The 23215-nt window shown below is 40.4% G+C and overlaps 1 protein-coding gene across 1 annotated transcript; it reads right to left on the reverse strand.

The window, feature by feature from the left end:
- Positions 1 to 7602: 7602 nt before the first annotated feature.
- LOC138898226 (uncharacterized) lies at positions 7603 to 8022 on the reverse strand. The gene has a single exon (XM_070184274.1). The coding sequence runs from the start codon at positions 8020 to 8022 to the stop codon at positions 7603 to 7605; it is 420 nt and encodes a 139-aa protein (XP_070040375.1).
- Between the last annotated feature and the right edge of the window lie 15193 nt (positions 8023 to 23215).

Raw genomic sequence — 23215 nt, forward strand, 5'->3', positions numbered from 1 at the left:
ATGAGATTTTGTGTCGTGATAAGTTGGTATCAGAGCTCTAGGTTACATAGGTCTCACGAGTCATGAGCAGGTTTAATAGAGTCTTGCGGATCGGTACAAAGACGTCTGTACTTATCTTTGAGAGGTTGTTGAACCCTTAGGAAAATTTTACTTTCTTGTATTCTATCATGCGGAATTGATTAAGCTTGAAACACAACTCTTTGAAATCCTTCCATGAATTCATGTGCGCATGTGAGCGCTCAGTATCAACTATGCATCGATGACTTCTGATTCCATGAACGAGGTTCGAGATGTGTATTCTGTGTTTTGGTAATGGGCCAGTCTAGAGGACTTGAGGCCAGGTTTAGACTGCAGCTTAGACTCGACAATTTCAGTTGTGAGAACTTGTACATTTGGACTCATATGTCCGGTAATGTCCCTACGAGTGGAATTTGTGGCCCGATGAGCGATGGAAATGGATTTGTGATGAGTATGATGTGACTGCGGGATGTGTTAAGACGATTCGAATATGACGAGGAGTGTTTCCTTGAAAAAAAAAGTGCTTGATTTTTGTTTTGATGTGACATACAGTCTCGAGTATGAATGTTTTGAAGGATCTTTCACGTTGTTAAAGTGGGACAAATTAAATTCTCATGTCTTGTTAATGAGTTTTGACTTAGAAAGATTAAGTGATTGCATAGTAATTGTGATTGCGAAAGGGTATAACAAGATGCCAATTTGAGGCTAAGCAGGTGGGTTATCCCCTGCAGAGTAATCTACATAGGTGTGTGATAACTAGGGGTTTTAGCATATTATTTGCTCTCTTTTGCTTAGATTTTGGGTCAAAAATGCGTAAAGGTATTCCCAAAAACTAACTTAATGTGCTTGCTTGCAGGGTTTGGTCAAAATGAGGCAAAGAAGCCATAATCAATTCATGAAGGAGTCAAACCTGCACGAATCCAAGGCTGATACTGGAGCGCTGAGAGCAGTAGAAAAGCGCGGCCGCGTAAGGACCACCGCTGAGGTGGCCACTATTACGCGGTCCGTGAAAGTAGATTCAGAGAAGTTTCTTTGAGTACTAAAATTACAACTAACCGCGTTAGAAAGGCGCAGCCGTAAAATCTTTGGCGCGGCCGCGAAGGAAATTCCGCTAAAAGCGCATCTTGAGGTTCAGAGACCCTGCAAGTCAGGCTTAACTGAAGAACGCGGTCCGCGTCCAAATTACGCGGCTGTGATGGAAGCACACGCGGACGCAGTTGAAATTATGCGGTCCGTGAAACTAAGCCCAATCCAAGCCTAGTATTGAAAAAATGTGGACCGCGCTCATTATTACGCGACCGCGAAAACTCAAGCGCGGACGCGGTCAGAATTACGCGTCCGTGAATCCTCCGCAGGGGCATTTTTGTCTGAAAATTTTAGCTTAGTATAAATAGATCCTTTTATCAATTTTAGGTTAAGTTTTGTTGAGGACAGCACGTGAACGACTGGTTTTTCCCTTTTGGGGAAATTTTAGAGTAGATTTACCTTCAAACTTTAGATTTTCATCTTGTACTTTAATATTATGGCTTATATTTCATCTTTATCTTTGATTTCTGCTGTTATTATGAGTAGCTAGACTCCATAGCTAGGGTTGTGACCTAACCCTAGTGTGGGTATTTAATGGGTCTTGAATTTTAGGGCTTAATTGTTTATGGGTTAGTGACATTTAGCCTAATTCATGCTAAAATTATAGAATTAGTGGTTGCAAACACTGATTCATGCCTTTATGACTTAGGCTCTTCTTGAGAAAGAGGGACTAAGTCTAGAAAAATTAGGCTAAAAAGGAATTGGAGTGAACTCAAGAGATTGATAGCCCCAATTAAAGGGTTAAACCTAGAGATAGTAATACCCGACTTTAGCCAATTTCACTTGTATTGTATGAACACCCATTTTGGCTTGAGAAAGCCAAATTGGGCAAAGTCACTCAAACTACCGAGAGGTATATTTGTGTGATGGTTATATCACGACCCCAATCATAACAAAGCTTGTCCTAGATTCTTGATACCCATTAGATACTCACCTAGGCGGAAGTCACTTCCCTAGTGTCTTTTAATACTTAAAAACTTTCACCAAAAATATTGTACTTAGCTTACACTCAACATACAATAATATAAAATTAGAATAGAATCAATCGTAACAATGTTTGGAAGTGCAATTAGGAACAACACGCACATCTAGATTAGTTAGATACCCAACTCCAAGCCAAATTAACTCCCTGTGGAAATCGATCCCGACCTCATTGGGTAAAACTGCATCGACCATCCTCGTTACTCTATAGTGGTGTAGGTTTGGACCCGATCTATTTTTTTTGCCATTGCCGGGGAGTTAGACGGTGTTGGCTATCTATCTAACTATTTGTGTGTCTTGTTTTTCTAACTTCTGTGTATCAATCGCTTTAGGTACCAAATGGCTCATAATGATGCTCTCGGACATGTTCTTCCGGGGGAGGAGGTAGATGACAATGGTGAGGATGAGGTTAATCTAGAACCTCAAGTCCATAGAAGAGGCCGCCAGGCTAATGACAACATTCCAACCCCCCCCCCCCACCTTCTTTCACGGGTAGCACACCGGGTGCTACCTAATGAAGGTTACGCAAGTGCAATTGTCCCGCCCCGGATTCGGGCGGGCAATTTTCAAATTACAAATGTCATGCTGACCCTATTGGAGCAAAGGGTTTTCTTCACTGTAGCTCCTCATCAGAACACATACAAGCATCTAAAGGGTTTTGTAGACACATGCTGGGGGAGCAAGCAGATAAACGTGTCGGAGGACGCTCTGAGATTGAGACTTTTCTCATTTTCACTTAGAGGGAAAGCTTTGGACTGGATCAAGAGGCTACCCAACCACTCCATACACACATGGGATGAGTTGGCAGAAAACTTTATAGCCAAGTTTTTCTCACCGGGTCATATGGCAGCATTGAGGGATGAGATCTTAGCCTTTAAACAAGAACCTAATGAATCCCTATATGAAAACTAGGATCGATACCGGACAATGGTCAATGAATTCCCAAACAATGATATGACTGAAGCAATGAGTTGGGTTGGTTTAGATGGGTCGCGATTGGGTTGTGGTGTTGGGTTAATTTGATTTGGGCTGGGGGTTATTTGGGCTTGGGTATTAGGGTTTGGGCCATTGCTTGGTCCGAAAAATAGATAGGATTTTAGGCTAGTTTTTAAATACCCAATATTTAATAAACAAATAATTTATAAAAGCAATTAAATAACAAAATATTATTTATGCACTAAAATGATTAAAAATAATTACTTAACATTATAAAAATATAAAGAGTTATTTTCGCATAAATAATGTAATTATACATGAATATGGGATATTATTACAAAAATGTGCAATTAGCCCTAGAAATGCAAATGTAATTAAAAAGAATGCACTAAAAATATTTAAAACATCATATTGGTGTAAATGATAAGTTTAGATGATTAAATAATCATAAAAATAATTTCAAGGATAATTACTGGGTATAAAAATGCGAAAATAAATCGATTTAAAGCCTTTAAAAATTATGGAAAATTATGAAAAATACTTGTATATGATTATAAACTAAATGATATTGTATATGTACTATTTTGAATGTGTGTTTATATATATATATATATATATATATATATATATATATATATATATTTAAAATATGAGGGAAATACTGGGTATCAACAACTGGCCCTCTTTACTCGGGAATGATGAAAGAGTTGTGAGGTAAAGAAATGATGACCGATTTTGACCGAATGGGCTGATTTGAAAGATGGAGGCCAAACTCAGGTTTCTGATTTGCCTATATATCCTTGGTTTTACGGAAATCAGGCCGTGTGTAGTTCTGGATCCAACGGTGGAATAAGCCGATGGAGTTTTTATAGGAACGGACAAGCTCTTTAGGATAGGACGATATCGGAATTATGAATGGATGTACCTTGGAACAGTTATGGATTTTTGAATGGTTATCAAGTGGATATGGGTAACGGATGGTGGTTGACTATATTTGGGGTAGTCTCAAGATGTGAATTTTGAACGGAAACTGGAGCGAAGATTGCTCCCGTTGGGAGAACGGTTACCTCCTGGATTACCTGCAAAACTTAAACGCAATGCATGCGGGTGTATACTACGATAATTTAAACATGATACAAATTCCCTTTGGACCATGAAAGCTATATTTGGACGATGGGGATGGTGTCCTTAGACCATGATGTCTCGGTCCATGAATTGCATGATAGGGGATTCGCAGGCCATGAAATGATATTCTCGGGCCATGAAAATACATTATAGTGGTCCATATTCTCCTCCTACAAGATTTTTCGCAAGATGATCCGCTAATGCTTGTACCTTAACTGCCTTTTGAGTCACATAGACGATGTCGAATTCACTCAACAATATCTGCCATTTTGCCAGCTTTCATATAGGCATGGGTTTCTGGAAGATGTACTTTAGAGGATCCATCCTTGATATGAGATATGTGGTATAGGCATAGAAGTAGTGCCTCAGTTTCTGGGCTATCCAGGTCAAAGCACAGCAGGTGCGTTCCAGCAAAGATTATCGTGCTTCATAGGGTGTGAACTTCTTACTCAGATAGTATATGGCATGTTCTTTCCTTCCCGTCTCATCGTGTTGTCCCAAGACACAACCGAAATCCCCATCTAATACGGAGAGATAGAGTAGCAATGGTCTACCAGGTTCCGGCGGGACTAAGACTAACGGTGTGGACAAATATTCTTTGATTCTGTCAAAAGCTTTCTGGCAGTCTTCAGTCCAACTTGTTGTGGCATCCTTCTTTAACATTTTGAAAATTGGCTTACAGATCACGGTTGATTGTGCTATGAAGCGGCTGATGTAATTAAGACGTCCCAAGAAGCTCATCACGTCTTTCTTGTTCTTTGGATGTGGAAAGTCCTGGATAGCCTTGATCTTTGACGGGTCTAGCTCAATTCCTCGGTGGCTGACGATGAATACTAACAACGTTTTGGCGGGGACCCCGAAGGCACATTTTGCGGGATTCAATTTCAAATTATACCTCCGAAGCCGATCAAAGAATTTTCTCAAGTCTGCTATGTTATATGTACCCTTCTTGGACTTGATAATGACATCATACACATATACCTCTATCTCCTTGTGTATCATATCATGGAAAATAGTTGGCATGGACCTCATATAAGTGGCCCCAGCATTCTTCAGACCAAACGATATCATTTTATAGTAGTACACCCCCCTCCCCCCACAGTGTAATAAAAGCTTCCTTTTCGGCATCCTCTTCATATATCCAGATCTGATGATATCCTGCGAAGCAATCCACAAAGGATTGGAGTTCATGCTTGGCACAGTTGTCGACCAGTATGTGTATGTTGGGTAACGGGAAATCATATTTGGGACTTGCCCTGTTTTGGTCCCGATAATCGACGCATACTATGACTTTCCCATCTTTCTTCAGAACTGGCACGATGTTAGCCAACCAAGTTGGATATTCAACCACTTTGAGAACCTTAGATTTGATCTGCTTGATGACTTCTTCTTTGATTTTGACTCATATCTGGCTTGAACTTTCTGAGCTTCTTCTTTACTGGCGGACACATTGGATTGGTAGGTAGCTTATGAGCCACTATAGATGTGCTCAAACAAGTCATATCATCATAAGACCATGCAAAAATATGCTCATATTCTTTCAGGAACCGAGTGTATTCTTCTTTTTCTGACGGTGACAAGTGAATGCTTATGCGAGTTTCTTTGACTGTTTCGTAATCTCCCAAATTGACTATCTTGGTTTCGTCCAGATTGGACTTAGGTTTGTTCTCAAAATTTTCCACTTCTCTGACAATTTCATCGGTTATCATATCCTCTTCTTCTATTTCTTCTGAGTCACTATCCTTATGTTGCGTTGTCTCATTACATGTCACCGTTGTTGGTCCATCAGGATAAGTAATAATAAAGCTGTAGGGAGAAAAAATATAATAATAAAATAGCAGACCATTGATAAGTACCAAAATGTCAAAACAAAAGTGATTTTTAATGATTAAAACAATTGTTTCAAAGCAAAGACGACAAAATACTAAGCAAATGTTTTAAAAATGCTCATAAAAATTGTTTTCAAGGTAAGTGATGTTAGCAGCCAGGCTACCCCGGAACTCGGCGGGCCCTTGATGGTGTGGCGGTCCAGTTCCTGAGAACAACTCCCTTCTCCATTGTCTGGATAACGAGGCCTTCTTCCTCCTCCTCCTCAACTATTACACTGCAGTCCATGTCTTCATCTTCCAAGAATAGATTCCTTAAACCAACTAGCACTTCATCTTCTTCGGATCCCCACATCATATCAGCCTGATGGAAGGATTCACTCAAATGTGGTATCGGCTGCTCGAGAGGGTAATAAGGACCATGCCATGGTGGTAACCAATTCTGATACTCATGCCAGGTGTATTGATATCCCAGTCCAAAGGTCGTGCCGTGGCATTTAAATTGTATTAGTTTGGTGATCCCTTGGAGATTCTTGCCGAGACCCTTGCCAGGTTCATACCCTGTCCATGCCAATATACTTTCTATTTTGATACTCCACCATTTGTCCTTCTCGATCGCGTTAACACACTCAATGCGATGGTAAGTCTCTCCCCCTAACATACTTCTATTCTCTACAATCGGGACAGTGTGGTTGGTGTAAATAGGGTTACTCTTGTCTCCATGAATGATCACCTCCTAATGATTCCATTCGAACTTCACAGCCTGATGCAGAGTAGACGCTACAGCCCCAGTGGCGTGTATCCAAGGTCGTCCCAATAGCAGATTGTATGAGGCGGATATGTTGAGCACTTAGAATTCAACATCAAACCAAGTTGGACCCATTTTGTAAGCAGAGGTTGGTTTCTCCGATTGTGGCCCTTTGAGACCCATCGAACGCTTTTACGTTCATAGTTCCTACTCGTATCTCATGCAAACCTTTACCTAACCTCTTCAAAGTAGTCAACGGGTAGATGTTGAGACTTGAACCCCCATCTATCAAGACCCTAGCAATGAATTTATCTTCACACTGTACTGTGATATGCAATGCCCTGTTATGGCTCAACCCTTCTGGTGGCAATTCGTCTTCGTGGAAAGTGATCTTATGGATTTCCAATACTTGTCCGACCATGTTAGCCATCTCTCCACTGGTAATATTATTGGGTACATAATCCCCATTCAACACTTTCATCAACGCGTTCCTATGTGCCTCAGAATTCTGTAGTAGTGATAGAATGGATATCTGAGCAGGGGTTTTGTTCAAATGATCAACCATAGAATACTCCCTTGCTTGCATCTTTCTCCAAAGATTATCCGGTCCGGTTTCAATGATAGGCTACCTGGAAGCAGCTTCTTTACTTGTTCCCCCCAAATGCTCGGGCGTGTAAACCCTACAAGTTCTGGTCATACCTTGTGCTGAACCAATTTCTTCCATTTTCCCCTTTCCTTTCCTTCTCGCTTCTGCAGTATAGTCCCAGGGCACAACATTGGAATTAAAGGATGGTATGGGTGCTAACGTTACGGTGAATTCATCTGTTCTTCTTCCAGTGTTGGCCTTACTTTTGCAGCTTTTGATCTCCATCGAGTAGCATACTAGCGGAAAGTCTCTGTTGGCTTCTTCTTAAGATTCTGGATATAGAAGACATATGGTGCATTCTCTGTATTGAATCTCAACCGATCCATGAAATCTGACGCCATGCTTACCCAGTTAATCCACTTCTTTGGATTTTGACTGATATACCAGGATAGGGCATCTCCAGTGAGGCTCCTCATGAACAGATTCATGCAGATTGTTTCATCTTTACCAACCCCTACGAGTTTGTCACAATACGTCCTTAGATGTACCTTTGGATCACCTATCCCGTCGAACATTTCGAACTTAGGAGGTTTGTAAACGTCTGGCAGTTCTACGTCCGGTTTAATACATAAATCCTCATAGTTCAAGCCTTCGATGCCTTTACCACCTTCGACACCTTGGAATCGACTTGTAAGATTCTTAAGTTCCTCCGCCATGTTCTTGATGAGCAGGTCCTTCTCGGTGGATTCCGGTATATACGGGGTTTGTTGTGAAGTGTGGGGTAAAGTTTACACGTATATGGGGTTACTTTGGTGGACTCGAGGGATTTAGGTGTAGTGGTGATCATTGGTTGAGTTTTTGGGATCAGGAATAGGTTGTGGTGTATTTTGAGGAGTGTGGTAGGTGGTAGCTTGTGGGTACTAGGTCGGTTGATGTTGATGTTGTGAGTGAGTTGGTACTAGTGGAGGATTAGTGTTTTGGGGATGCATGGCGTATTGATGGGGTGCGGGAGGATTTTATGGGTGCTGGTTTTTTATGTTTTGAGGAGGTGTTAGGTTTTGGGCATTTTGTTGGTTGATGTCGGGAACATTCAGGGTAAGGGAAAGGTTTACCAAGTTACGGACCTGCTCAACTTCCCCTTGTAACTCTAGTATCGTTTGCTCTAACCGTAAAACCAAGTCATTCTTTGCCGGAGTACTTCGACCATCTGAAGTTTCGACATTCTCGGCGTGCGCAACGTTGTCTTTCCAGATACCACTCATATCATCCATCTTAGTTTTTCCTTTGTTCTTGGGATCAATTGGAGGAGGAGGAGGTGAAGGACCTCTAGATCTGGTATGATATGTTGATGATGCCAGTATGCATGAACCAACCCTAGGGGATGGGAATAAACAAAGAAAAGAAGAAAAACAAAAGGTAAACAAGTCATTAAGGGGTATTAAAAGGATATTTATGATATTTAAACACGTATTGCGGAATTATAAATTCGCGTCCTAGTTTGGGGACCTCATCGTGCCCGAGGTAGGACTAGCGACATATAGCTTTGGAGAAAACTGAATACCGATAACTGCGTCATTTTATTAATATGATAAATAGACCAATTCTCTACTAAAACGACAATAATTATAAAGAGTCATTAGTGGCATTTGCCTTATCAAATTCTAAAACGAATCTAGAAAACATCATTCCTAATGCCCTTCTCCAAGCTTGGCCTTTTTAGCCCCGTCAATCAGATCCCCCAGGTCGTGCATGTCCAACAACAGATATGCCCTTGCTAGATGTCCTCATTCAATGCCCTTTGTGTTCTGACAATCCAAGACCCTTTTCCTCATCTTTCCCTCAAGTTCCATCAAACTCTGCTCCAAATACTCCCACCTTTCTATTGATTTAGTAGTGATTCCCCTCCATTCATTGATTGCTTCCATGTCCACTGTATGTTGTTCCAAATGCTTGGCCTCAGATTCAAAGACCCTTTTGCGCAACCTCTTGTATTTGACTTGTGCTTCAGCAGCGTCATCTATGACCCTATTTCTCAAATCAACCCCTGGCTTGACCTCTCCTGTTATGTCATAGACCAACCATGATGGGTAGAAGTACACATGGCCGACATGATACCTGTCTGGCTCGATAGTATCTTTCTCCACAATAATCTTTTGATACAACATGTGTTGTGCCTCGAACTTGAATGGAATGGCATTCTCTTGGAAGTCTGCTTTGTAACGAACCATTTTGGAAACTCGTGGTATAAACTGTTTTCTCCCAGCTTGCCTCATGACTCTGATAGGAACATAAGGATAGATTCCCCTTAATCCGATTAGCACTAGATGAGGAACATCTCTCGACCTGATAATGTATTCACTACTAGGGAACCACTCGAACATCCAATGTACCTTGTCATCAGTCAAATTGCTAAAGAAATGTACCCAGCTCACAGCGTTTCCCGGTTGTGCAAACCTATCTGGGATAAAAGTCATTTTCTTCGGATGGTGATAAGTTATGTGGTCATTCCATGGTCGGCGCGGAAATTCTTGACGGTATTGTCCTCTCTGAAGGTGTTCCAACAACCATATTTGCAGCAACAGATTGCAACCCTCGAAAATCCTATATCCCCTTTTGCAACGGTCTAAGCTCGGTACATCTCAGCCACGATCATTGGGACAATAGTGTAAGTTTTCCCCTCAATTCCTTCAATTAGGATCTTAGTGACCATAGCTAGGCGAGTGTGGATCCTTTCTACTTGTATCGGGAATATCAGCATCCCTAGAAAACAGACAATGAATACAAAAACCCGGCGGTGAGTCCAACCCAAAGAAGTGATGGAAAATTCATCATAGTAAAGATGATATGACTTTTTGTGACCATAACGCTCGTAAAGGAAGTCAAATGGTATGTAAGATTTCTTCAGACAAACTAACTCATAATTTTTCCTGAGACCCATCATTTTTAGGAAACCTCGAGAAGTATGATTTTTCGGTACCAACAAGCCAGGGCTATCCCATAGGAGCCCAGCGAAGCCTCCTATTTCCTCTAGAAGGGGAGTCATTTCTATATCACCAAAATGGAAGATGGCCCTCTTCTCATCCCAGAACATGGTGGCATCCTCAATTAACACATTGTTCGGCTGAATATCTAACAAAGAAGGTAAATTCCCGAGAACTCTTTTCATATGGTTTTTGTCACTTGGCGAGAGATTTTCCCACCAATCTATCAACAAAGGTGGAATACTTCGAACCATGCCGAACCTGGGGACTTCGTGCCTCATTTCTGCAAAACAAATAAAGTTAGCCCTTTCCCCCTCCGGATTCGACTATTTACACATTAATGATTAGCATATCGGCATGTTTTCTCCACATAATGCACATATCATGATTGTACCCATTGGGATTTAAGGAAATCCCGGCAGGCTTTGGACAAGGCTTGCCTTAGAGAGTTATTACGCGAACAACGTTCTAACCCATACTAGGTTTAGACATATGATGCATGCACAATTAATATTAGAGTGGGGGGGGGGGGTTTCTAGAAGAGTCTAGACCGGTACCCTCAAGTGGACAACTTGAGAGGGGAAGGCACGGAACCGTCGATTAAACCACTGATCGAATAGTTTTACCGCAATTAAGTATTTCCAAATTTAAAAGGGTGATTTAGGAAGAGCGCGGACACTCATCAAGCGCCGCTATGATATTAATTACGCACGAGTGGAATATGATGTGGAGCATGCTTTATGTAAAGATAAAACAACACGTTGTCAAGTATTTTGCATGATGAAGACGGTAAATGCAGTATTAAATGAAACATAAAGACATAAAAAGAAAGAAAAACAAGGAAGAAGTTAGTTCGCGCAATATGAAATAATTGTAATAAAGCAAGCAAGGGGGTAGGGGTAGAGAGAGACATGATGTAGCAAATTTAAAAATGATTCGGAGCAAGTGAACATGACTAGAAAATAAAGGAAAACGTACATTGTAACCAAGTTAAGCAAAGATTTGCATATTAATACAAATTCAAAATAGAGGAAAATAGGGGAAAGGGTGTGCATGTAGCCATAAAAAGGGAAAATGAAAGCAGGATATTCATGTAACGATAAAGAACAAGGAAACACATTCATCAAAGAAGTCTAATTCATATAGACCAAGTTCGCTATGGTAAGAGCCTAAAAGAATATCCCTAGTAGAGTCGCCATGCTGCCGCTCCCCTCTTTCTCGCTAAATCGGGTTTCGGCATGTGACAACTCTTTTAAAGAAAGGGTGTTAAAAGCGAGAGTCGCCACCTAACGGGTTTGAGGTGCGTTAGGGCACCTATTTGCAAATAACTCTGGTTTAACCAGTTTGCGTCACCAAAGATCGGGTAAGGGCTCAAATTACCTCGAAGAGAAGGTGTTAGGCACTCTTCGAGGTCCACAACTGTGGGTCCCGACCGAACTTGAATTATATGAATTAGTCAAATAGTCAGAGAGAAAAACAAGAAGCTTGAAAAAAATTACTATTAGAAAGTCCTTGAGTAAATACAGATCATTAGTTTAAAGACAAGATAGGGGGTCCTAAGTTTTTTAGCCTAAAGGATCACTCCGTGCAACATAAATATCACTTCGTAACTCCCTCGAGGTGGGGTGTTACTCATATTTTCAGCGGGCACAGACTGTCATCGCCTGCTACCCGATTACTATCTTTACGTTTTTACCTAAAATGCACTAGTTGATTCTAAACCGTGCCCTATGCGTGCACTACCCGTCCCATGGCTATGGCCCAGGAGGTATTTGGACCTCTATTTTGGATGGTTTCTAGACTTAGCTTAGGCTGCTCAGAAATGATAAAACTAGGCGACATACAAAACAAGTTGGACTTCATGTAAAAACAATTGAGGGCTCAAGTTAGCCTCCACACTTAGACAACAAATGCACGCGAACAAATTTTCACATCAAGCTTTAGACAATTTCAGGATTGAGGCAAATTAAAGCCATTAGGCCCTATAGACATGGTTTCTATGTGACCTTGGGATTCAAACATGCAGGAAGTTTCAGATGCAAGATGCTACCTTTATAGACGTGATTTCTGAACAACTATACATTTTAGGGAATCTGGTATTGCGAGCTGATTGTTGACATTACATATCACAAGTGGTTAAACATATAGACATGATTTCTAGGTGATTTGCGCAGTAGTTGGCAGTGATAACTATTGAGAATACTCAGAATTACCCAGTTTGATCCTATAGGCATGCTTTCTAATAGCGGCAGAGTTAAGCAATGAAATAGTGTTTGAAAGTTCAATTTCACATTTAGGCATGATTTCTACGATTAGCGATTGAAAATAGTTTTAGCTCCTATAGGCATGTTTCCTAAGTGATAAATTATAACAACAACACATTAATCAATTAAAACCCTATAGGCATGATTTCTAAAAGTGCAGATTTGTAGATAATAAAGCTAACATAACCCTATGGTCATAGACTGAAACATTGATCACTTTATTCCCTACAGGCATGATATCTTGCAAGACATATAGAAGGTGAATACATTAAGCGAATAAAACACTTAGGTCTTATAGGCAGGATATCTAACAACACATAGGAGCAGAACATGTTTGAGCAAATTAACCCCTATAGGCAGGATTTCTACCCTTTCATGCAAAGTGAGAATAAACCCATTTTTCCAATTTTACTAACACCCCAATTGTTGTTACAATATTATTACAGGCCCAATGAGTGAAATAAATTACATAATTACATAATAGCTATAGTGGGCCTAAGGAAGGCCCAATGCATACCCAGCCTGGCTAGGCTTTCAATACCATATCCATACAGTTTCACAACAGCCCAAAAACAAACCTTCGTTTACACAAAATGGCCCACATCCAGTAGCCACAACTTGATCAAAAGTTCCAGGTGAACAACCATTTACTCAAACAAACTGGTTTATCCAGTAGGTAAAAAGGGGGGCAAAGTTGAGCAATTAGGAAAAGTGGCAAAGAACCTGGACCCTAGTGTGTCAGAGTTCCCAAGGGCTTCAAGAAACTAGGGCAGTGCTCACACTAGGGAGGTTAATAGAGGACATTCAAGGAATGACTAAGGACCAAGTCCTAGTGTATCAGAGTTCACAAGGGTCTCAATTGGACCCCGAGCAGTGCTCATACTAGGGAGGTTAATGATAGAACCTAGGCAGCCTTGGCTTTCAGCCTGGCTAAGAATGAGAGCTAAAAAAAGAGCCAGGTAATAAGTGAAGTAAACCAAGGTTGAGAGACAAAATTAAGAGATACAGACATAGTCAAGTTTCATATATAGCAGATAGTTGAACAAGTCATAGAGTTTAAGAACAAACTTAGCAAAGATTTAGAAAACAGGTTTAACACTTAATGCATAAACAGTCCTACATTAGCAAAGTCAAGGGAAGAGCGGGTTTGCAGGATTGATGAAAAGTATCATACACAGCTCATGATACAAAAGAAAAGGTTCAAATTATACTAAGTATAAATCCTAATGTTATGCAATGGTCACACTAATTTGGTGGTAGAACTACATTTAGACATGATGGGGAAACAGAATACTACAACTACTGGTGAATCAGGGGAGCAAAACCATGCTAAAAGGGCATATTGATAGAGAACTAGTCGTGATTGACAGGATTAAAACATGCTATATAAGCAAGATATAACCACATAAATTCAGAATAGACTTGTGCCATAGAATAGATGTAAACATTCATGTTTTGAACACAATTGACTAGTCGACTAAAGGGGATACAAATTATGCAAGTAAAGCATGTTCACACAATAGGATTGATAGCCTAAAGCAAAATAAAACACCACAGAGATGCTTACAAGCGCAAAGATCCCAAACAATAATAACACATTGAGAAGAATCTAATTTACTCGAATCAAGTTTAGGCATGCTTTGAGCTATTAACATTATGAAGTTAAACGTTAAGGAGACCTAAAAATTGAATCACAATAAACAGAATTGCACACAAAACAACCCAAAAAACTCATTAAACTAACGAACTTCGAAAGTGAAGACATATGCAAATTGCAGATACATAGGAACAAAATTACAAAGGTTCAGTAACTCACCAGTTAAACGGAAATACAAGAAAGAACAAAATTCCACAGTGTTCTGAACATCAACGAGTAGCAAGAGCCCAGAATTTAGTGGGCTTGGCTTTCAGCCGGCCAACAACCAAAGTATAGAATGAGATAATGAAGAAATAACAAAATAAAGTTTTAAATTTTAGTGAGATTATAACGATTCAAAGTCTGTCCTCAAAGGGGAATGAGGGAGGGGTTTATATAGTGACAGAAATCGAACAAGTAAACAAGGAAAACTATAAAATTAAATTTAAATAAGGAAGTATTAACGTGCAAAATAAATAAAAATCGAATTTAGGGAAAAATAGGTAAACCCTAGTTGACAGAAATCGAAGATTGGCCGGGAATCCTGGTTAATCGGACCCATATAGCCATGGTCGTATTGTATATGGACTAAATATTGTCCAGATCAAATGGTTGAAGCTAATCTCCCTTGATTCGTAGATTTACACTTGCCAAAATGGAGCAAGTACTTATGTAATATCAAAATCGGGTAAGAAACAATGAGACAACGCATAAATAGAAAGGGAATCATAGAGTGATTCCATGATGAAGTTAGATTTTGGATATAATAAGAGAGACGACTACTAGGGCTTGACAAGAAAGGAGAGAAGAAAGGATTTAGGAGCGGCGGCTGGTGAGAATGATTAGGGTTAGGGGTGCTTAGGGTAATTAAAAGGGAGGGAGTAATGTGGGTCGTTGATCTTAGAGATCAACGACCACGATTAGAAGGGGTCTTAGGTCTGGTTGGTTTAGATGGGTCGCGACTGGGTTGTGGGGTTGGGTTAATTTGATTTGGGCTGGGGGTTATTTGGACTAGGGTATTAGGTTTTGGGCCATTGCTTGGTCCGAAAAATAGGTAGGATTTTGGGCTAGTTTTTAAATACACAATATTTAATAGCAAAATAATTTATAAAAGTAATTAATAAATAACAAAATATTATTTGTGCACTAAAATGATTATAAATAATTACTTAATATTATTAAATTATAAAAACTCATTTTCGCATAAATAATATAATTATACATGAATATGGGCTATTATTGCAAAAACATGCAATTAGCCCTAGAAATGCAAATGTAATTAAAGAATGCACTGAAAATATTTAAAACATCATTCTGGTGTAACTGATAAGTTTAGATGATTAAGTCATCATAAAAATAATTTGAAGGATAATTACTGGGTATAAAAATACGGAAATAAATCGATTTAAAGCCTTAAAAAATTATGAAAAATACTTGTATATGCTTATAAACTAAATGATGATGCATATGTACTATTTTTAAAGTATATATATATATATATTTAAAATATGAGAAAAAAATTAGGTATCAACACTATTGTCCGGGCAAGATCCCCAATCACTATCACAATATATACTGAGAGAGAGATCAGGAGAATTATTATAGAAGATCCCAAAATCAAGAGTACCCTTGAGATAGCAAACGTAAAGCAGCCTGCATGTGAGGAAGGCAAGGCCTCTGCATAAACTGACTTAAATGTTGCACTGCAAAGCAAATGCCAGGTCTTGTATGGGTTAAGACATTGAGTTTACCCACTAAGCACCTATAAGTCTCAGGATTAGGCAGAGGATCACCATGATCAGCCTGCAGCTTGTCATGCATCTCAAGGGGGGATATCACTGAAGTACAATCATAGGAGTGGAACTCTTTGAGGAGATCATGCACAAACATTTTTTGATGCAGCAACACCCCACCCTCAGAATACAACACTTCAATACCCAAAAAATAGTTAAGATGGCCTAAATCCTTAATTTTAAACTGATCATGAAGGAAGGTTTTCACAGCAGCAATCTCACACAGATCAGTCCCAGTGATGATGATATCATCAACCTATACCACTAAGAGTACCAAGGCATCACCAGAACCCTTAGTAAAAAGTGAATAGTCATTGAAGGATATTCATAGCCTCTAGAGGACAAAGATTGAGACAACTTGGCATATCATTGCCTTGAAGCTTGTCTCAATCCATACAAAGATTTTTTCAGTTTACAGACCAAAAGTGGTGGAAAAAGGAGCAGGAGATAGAGTAGATAAGGAAAGACCAGGTGGAAACTTCATAAAAACCTTTTCATCTAGAGAAACTAGACAAGGTATAGGTAGTGTTTGCGGATTAAAAAGTAAATCCTTATGAGAAGTCATGTGATCAGAAGCCCCAGAGTCTATTATCCAAATAAAACTATCTACTTGTGAAAGCATGCATGACTTGAGCAGAATACTTTCTGATAACAGCTTACCAACAAAGTTAGCAGAAGCCATCAGAGTAGGAGTAGAGGAGGAATTAGCAGACACATGGGACTGTTGTAGTAGCATCATAAGTTGAGAGAATTGATCTTGTGTCAAACCAGGAAACATTGAAGCATTACCAGACACAGATGACTTAATAAAATCAGGAACCATATTAGAATTCTCATTAGCAGGAGTATAAGGAGAGTTCACTTCAACATGAGTTGCAGTTTTCCTACTGCCAGGCCTTTTTGGGAACTTAAAATTTGAAGGATATCCATGTAGTTTGTAGCACTTGTCAATGGTGTGACCTGGTTTCTTACAATATTTGCATGTAAGGGGTCTTTGAGCATCAAAATTAACTCTCGAAGGAAACTTGTCACGACCCAAAATCCCAACCTGTCGTAATGGCACCTATCTCGATACTAGACAATCCGATAATCTAAATAACCCAAACTTCTCTTTAAGGTTGAAAATATAATATTTAAAAAACAATACAAACACTCCCCAAAACCTGGTGTCACTTAGTACATGAGCATCTAATATGAATACAAGTCTGGAAAATATAGTCTATAATAGTCTGAGACCAAATACAGTGAACAAAGAGATAGAGAAGGAAAGACAAGGTCTGCGGAATATGACAGCTACCTCAAATTCTCCTAAAAATCAACCGCGCAAAAGGATCAACACCCACTATGTCCGGGAACACCTGGATCTGCACACGAAGTGTAGGGTATAGTATGAGTACAACCAACTCACCAAGTAACAATAATAAATAAGGAACTGAAGATAGAAACGAGCTACACAGTTATGGTTCATTTCCAGTAATCCCAGTAAAGAATAGACATGCTATCAAATATGGCAGTTTAATGTCAAATCAATTTTTTTTATATAGTTCCTGTTCATAAAATCCGTATATCAACAATCTTTGAGAGATTTCACAACAATGACAGATAGCAACTAAGTGCAACAACAAATTAAAATCAAGTACAACCTCTCAGGACAACAATCACTCACTAGGCTCCCAGCCCTCATCACTCCCTGGGCTCCCAGACCTCATCACTCACTCAATGGGTACCCGCACTCACTGGGGTGTACAAACTCCGGAGGGGCTCCTACAGCCCAAGCGCTATAATCTGCACGGACAACTCATGTGCTGCACGGATAACTTACGTGCCATAATATATATATCTGGATCCGCACGGCCAACTCACGTGTTGCATGGCCAACTCATGTGCTATAGTATAATATAAGGATCCGCACAGCCAACTCACGTGTTGTAGTATAATATAAGGATCCGCACGGCCAACTCATGTGCTATAGTATAATATAAGGATCTGCACGGCCAACTCACGTGCTGCAAGGACAACTCACATGCTATAGTATCAATATCTCACAATCAGGCCCTCGACCTCACTCACTCATAAATCTCTTCAGTCTCTCGGGATCTCAATAATCATGAAATCAGCCCAAACAACAATGATATGATGTATCAGTAATAATAACAAAGACTGAGATAAAATGTGCAAGTAAAAACTGAGACTGAGTACATATAGCATTTAGCAGGCAAGTCAACAAGTACGCGACCTCTGTGGGTCCCAACAATACTATCACATAGCCTAAGCATGATTTCTAACATGATTTACAGTCAAATTTATCAACACATAAAGAGCATATAGCTAACAACAAATTATTCAACTTTATAGTTTTTCGGGACGGACTAAGTCACAATCCTCTCGGTGCACGCCCACAAACCTGTCACCTAGCATGTGCGTCACCTCCAAAATAATCGCATGATACCAAAATCCGGGGTTTCATACCCTCAGGACCAGATTTAAAACTGTTACTTACTTCAAGCCGTGAAATTCTTATTCTGCAATGTCCTTTCCTCGTGAATTGGTCTCCGAACGCCTCGAATTTGATCATAAATAATTCGTTTCAGTGAATAAAATTCATTGGAATTAATTCCATAAGAAAATAATGATTTTCCATAAAAATTCGAAAATTAGCTCATTCAAAATCCGGAAGCACATTCAACCACGAGTCTAACCATACCAATTTTACCAAAATCCGACCCCAACTCGACCCTCAAATCTTCAATTTAAACCAAGAGGGTTTTCAAATTTTCCCAACGCCATTCACCAATTAAATGATAAAAACAACCATGGATTCGGGTAATTTAACCAATATTGAGTTAAGACCACTTACCCCGTTGTTTACTCAGAAAATCACCCAAAATCGCCTCAAATCCGAGCTCCAAATCGTCAAAAATTGAAAATGGGACGAAGTCCCATTTTCAGAACTTAAACTCTCTGTCCAGACATTTGCTCTACGCGATCGTGAACATTTCCACGCGATCGCGAAGAACAATTTTTCATCGCTCAGATTTTACTCTACGCGATCGCAGACTTTCCCACGCGATCGTGATGCACAACATCACAGACAACCCGATTGCGGACAAGTCCATGCGATTGCGGACAAGTCCATGCGATTGCGAAGCATAAAATGCGTGACTTCTAATCCGCTCCACTTACTCTACGCGAACGCGACCTTCATCACGCGTTCGCAAGTCACAAAATTCCAGAGCTACACGATCGCATCCCACTTCACGCGATCGCGAAGCACAAAATGCCACTGCCTCACATTAACCCTACACGATAGCAGATATCCCCACGTAATCCCGTAGAACAAAAAACCCCCCACTGACCAAATAAGCCTACGCGATCGAAAACTAATTCACGCGATCGCGTAGAAGGAAAACATTATCATATATCAGAAAATTCCAGCAGCTATTCAAGTCCAAATGTTTGATCCGTTAACCATCCAAAACTCACCCGAGCCCCTCAGGACCTCGACCAAATATACCAACAAGTCCTAAAACATCATACGGACTTAGTCGAATCCTCAAATCACCTCAAACAACGCTAAAATCATGAATTACACCCCAATTCAAGCCTAATGAACTTTGAAATTTCTAATTCTACAAATGACTCCGGAACCTATCAAATCACGTCCGATTGACCTCAAATTTTGTACACAAGTCATAAATGACATAACAGAGGTATTCCAATTTTCAGAATCGGATTCTGACCCCGATATCAAAAGGTCAACCCCCCGGTCAAACTTTTCAAAAATTAACTTTCGGCATTTCAAGCCTAATTCCTCTACGGACTTCCAAATAATATTTCGGACACGCTCCTAAGCCCAAAATCATCATACTGAACTATTGAAATCATAAAAATTCAAATCTGAGGTCGTTTACACATAGGTCCATATCCGGTCCACTTTTCTAACTTTAATTTTCAATTATGAGACTAAGTGTCTCATTTCACTCCGAGTTCCTTCCGGACCCGAACCAACTAACCCGATAAGTCATAAATAAATTGCAAGATATAAATTGAGCAGTAAATGGAGAAATGGGGTTAAAATATTCAAAACGACCGGTCGGGTCGTTACATTCTCCCTCTCTTAAACAAACATTCGTCTTCGAACGGGTTTAGAATAATACCTGGAGTCTCAAATAAGTGTGGATATTTGTTCCGCATCTCCTGCTCCATCTCCCAAGTAGTTTCTCCGATTGGCTGGCCTCTTCACTGCACCTTCACTGATGTTATGTTCTTTGACCTCAGCTTTCGAATCTGCCAGTCTAAAATAGCCACCGGCTCCACATCATAAGTCAAATTACCATCCAGCTGTACTGTACTGAAATTCAGAATGTGAGACGGATCCCCGACATACTTTCGAAGCATGGATACATGGAACACTGGATGAATACCTGATAGACTAGGTGGCAAAGCAAGTTCATAAGCCACCTCCCCAATTTTTTTAAGTATCTCAAAAGGCCCAATATACCGAGGGCTCAACTTGCCCTTTTTCCCGATCCTCAACACACCCTTCATGGGTGAAATCTTGAGCAGAACCTTCTCCCCAACCATGTGAACAACATCACGAACCTTCCTGTCGGCATAACTCTTCTGTCTAGATTGTGTCGTGCTAAGCCGTTTCTGAATCACTTTGACCTTCTCTAAAGCATCCTGAACCAAGTCAGTACCCAATAGCCTAACCTCACCTGGCTCAAACCAACCCACCGGAGACCGACACCGTCTCCCATATAAAGCTTCATACAGAGCCATCTGAATGCTTGATTGGTAGCTATTATTGTAAGCAAACTCTGCGAGTGGCAGAAATTGATCCCAAGAACCCCCAAAATCAATGACACAAGCGCGTAGCATATCCTCCAATATCTGAATAGTGCGCTCGGACTGTCCGTCCGTCTGAGGGTGAAATGTTGTACTCAACTGAACTTGTGTGCCCAATTCTTGCTGCACTGCCCTCCAAAACTATGAGGTAAACTATGTACCCCGATCTGAATTAATGGACACCGGTACACCGTGTAGGCAAACAATCTTGCGAATATAAATCCCAGCCAACCGCTCCAATGAATAATTAGTACCGACTGGAATAAAATGCGCAGATTTGGTCAACCGATCTACTATCACCCAAACAGCATCAAACTTTCTCAAAGTCCGTGGGAGTCCAACTACGAAGTCCATGGTAATACGCTCCCACTTTCACTTTGGAATTTCAAGTCTCTGTAGCAATCCGCCCGGTCTCTGGTGTACGTACTTTACCTGTTGACAATTTAAACACCGAGATACAAACCCAACTATATCTTTCTTCATCCGCCTCTACCAATAGTGTTGTCTCAAATCCTTATACATCTTCCCGGTGCCTGGATGAATAGAGTACCGCGAACTGTGAGCTTCCTGGAGAATCAGCTCATGCAAACCATCTACATTAGGTACACATAGCCTCCCCTGCATCCGTAATACACCATCATCTCCAATAGTGACTTCCTTGGCATCACCGTGCTGAACCGTGTCCTAAAGGACAAGAGATATTGATCATCATACTGGCGCTCTTTGATGCGATCATATAAAGAAGACCGAGAAACCACATAGGCCAAAACTCGATTTGGCTCTGAAATATCCAATCTAACAAACTGATTAGCCAAGGCCTGAACCTCTAATGCTAAAAGCCTCTCTGCTACCGGTAAGTATGCTAAGCTACCTAAATTCTCTACCTTACGACTCAAGGCATCGGCCACCACATTGGCCTTTCCGGGATGATAGAGAATGGTGATATCATAATTCTTAAGCAACTCCAACCATATTCACTGCCGCAAGTTAAGATCCTTCTATTTAAACAAATGTTGTAGACTCCGATGATCGGAATATATCTCACACTGGACACCGTACAAGTAATGCCGCCAAATTTTCAAGGCATGAACAATAGATGCTAACTCAAGATCGTGGACTGAATAATGTTTCTCATGTACCTTTAATTGTCTGGACGCATAGGCAATCACCCTACCGTCTTGCATAAGTATTGCGCCGAGACCAATCCGTGACGCGTCACAATACACAGTATAAGACTCTGAACCTGTGGGAAACACTAATACTGGAGTTGTAGTCAAAGTTGTCTTGAGCTTCCGAAAGCTCTCTTCACATTCATCCGACCACCTGAACGGAGCACCTTTCTGGGTCAATTTAGTCATAGGCGATGCAATAGACGAGAAACCCTCCACGAAATGACGATAATAACCGGCCAAGCCGAGAAAACTCCGAATCTCAGTAACTGAGGATGGTCTGGGCCAATTCTGAACTGCCTCTATTTTCTTCGGATCCACCTTAATACCTTTACTGGACACTATGTCCCAAGAATGCCACCGAACTAAGCAAGAACTCACACTTAGAGAATTTGGCATAAAGTTTCTCCTCTTTCAGCCTCTGTAATACAATACCCAAGTGTTGTGCATGCTCCTCCTGGCTACGTGAGTACACCAGAATATCAACAATGAATACCATAACAAATAAATCAAGATATGGGTGAAATACACTATTCATCAAATGCATAAATGCTGCTTGGGCATTGGTTAGCCCAAAAGACATCACAAGAAATTCAAAGTGGCCATAACGAGTCCTGAATTCCTTCTTTAGAATATCCGAATCCCGAATTTTTAATTGGTGATACCCAGACCTCAAATAAATTTTGGAGAACACCCTCGCTCCCTGAAGCTGGTCAAATAAATCATCAATACGCGGCAATGAATATTTATTCTTGATTGTAACTTTGTTCAACTACCTATAATCAATGCACATCCGCATAGTACCATCTTTCTTTTTCATAAATAGAACCGGTGCACCCCAAGGTACGTGATTTACTCAAGGAGTTCCTAATAAACCCCTTTTCAAGGAGTTCCTCAAGTTGCTCTTTCAATTCTTTTAACTCAGCTGGTGCCATATGATACGCAGGAATAGAAATGGGTTGAGTGCCTTGCACCAAGTCAATACCGAAATCAATATCCCTGTCGGGTGGCATACCCGGCAGGTCTGCAGGAAATACATCCGGAAAGTCTCGCACGACCGGTATTGAATCAATAATAGGAGAATCTGCATCAACATCTCTCACAAAGGCCAAATATGACAAGAATCCCTTTCCAACCATACGTTGGGCCTTCAAATAAGAAATTACCCTGCTAGGAACAAGATCTAGAGAACCCCTCCATTTAACCTTTGGCAACCCC

This window comes from Nicotiana tomentosiformis, chromosome 8 (assembly GCF_000390325.3).
Source record: "Nicotiana tomentosiformis chromosome 8, ASM39032v3, whole genome shotgun sequence".
NCBI lineage: Eukaryota > Viridiplantae > Streptophyta > Magnoliopsida > Solanales > Solanaceae > Nicotiana > Nicotiana tomentosiformis.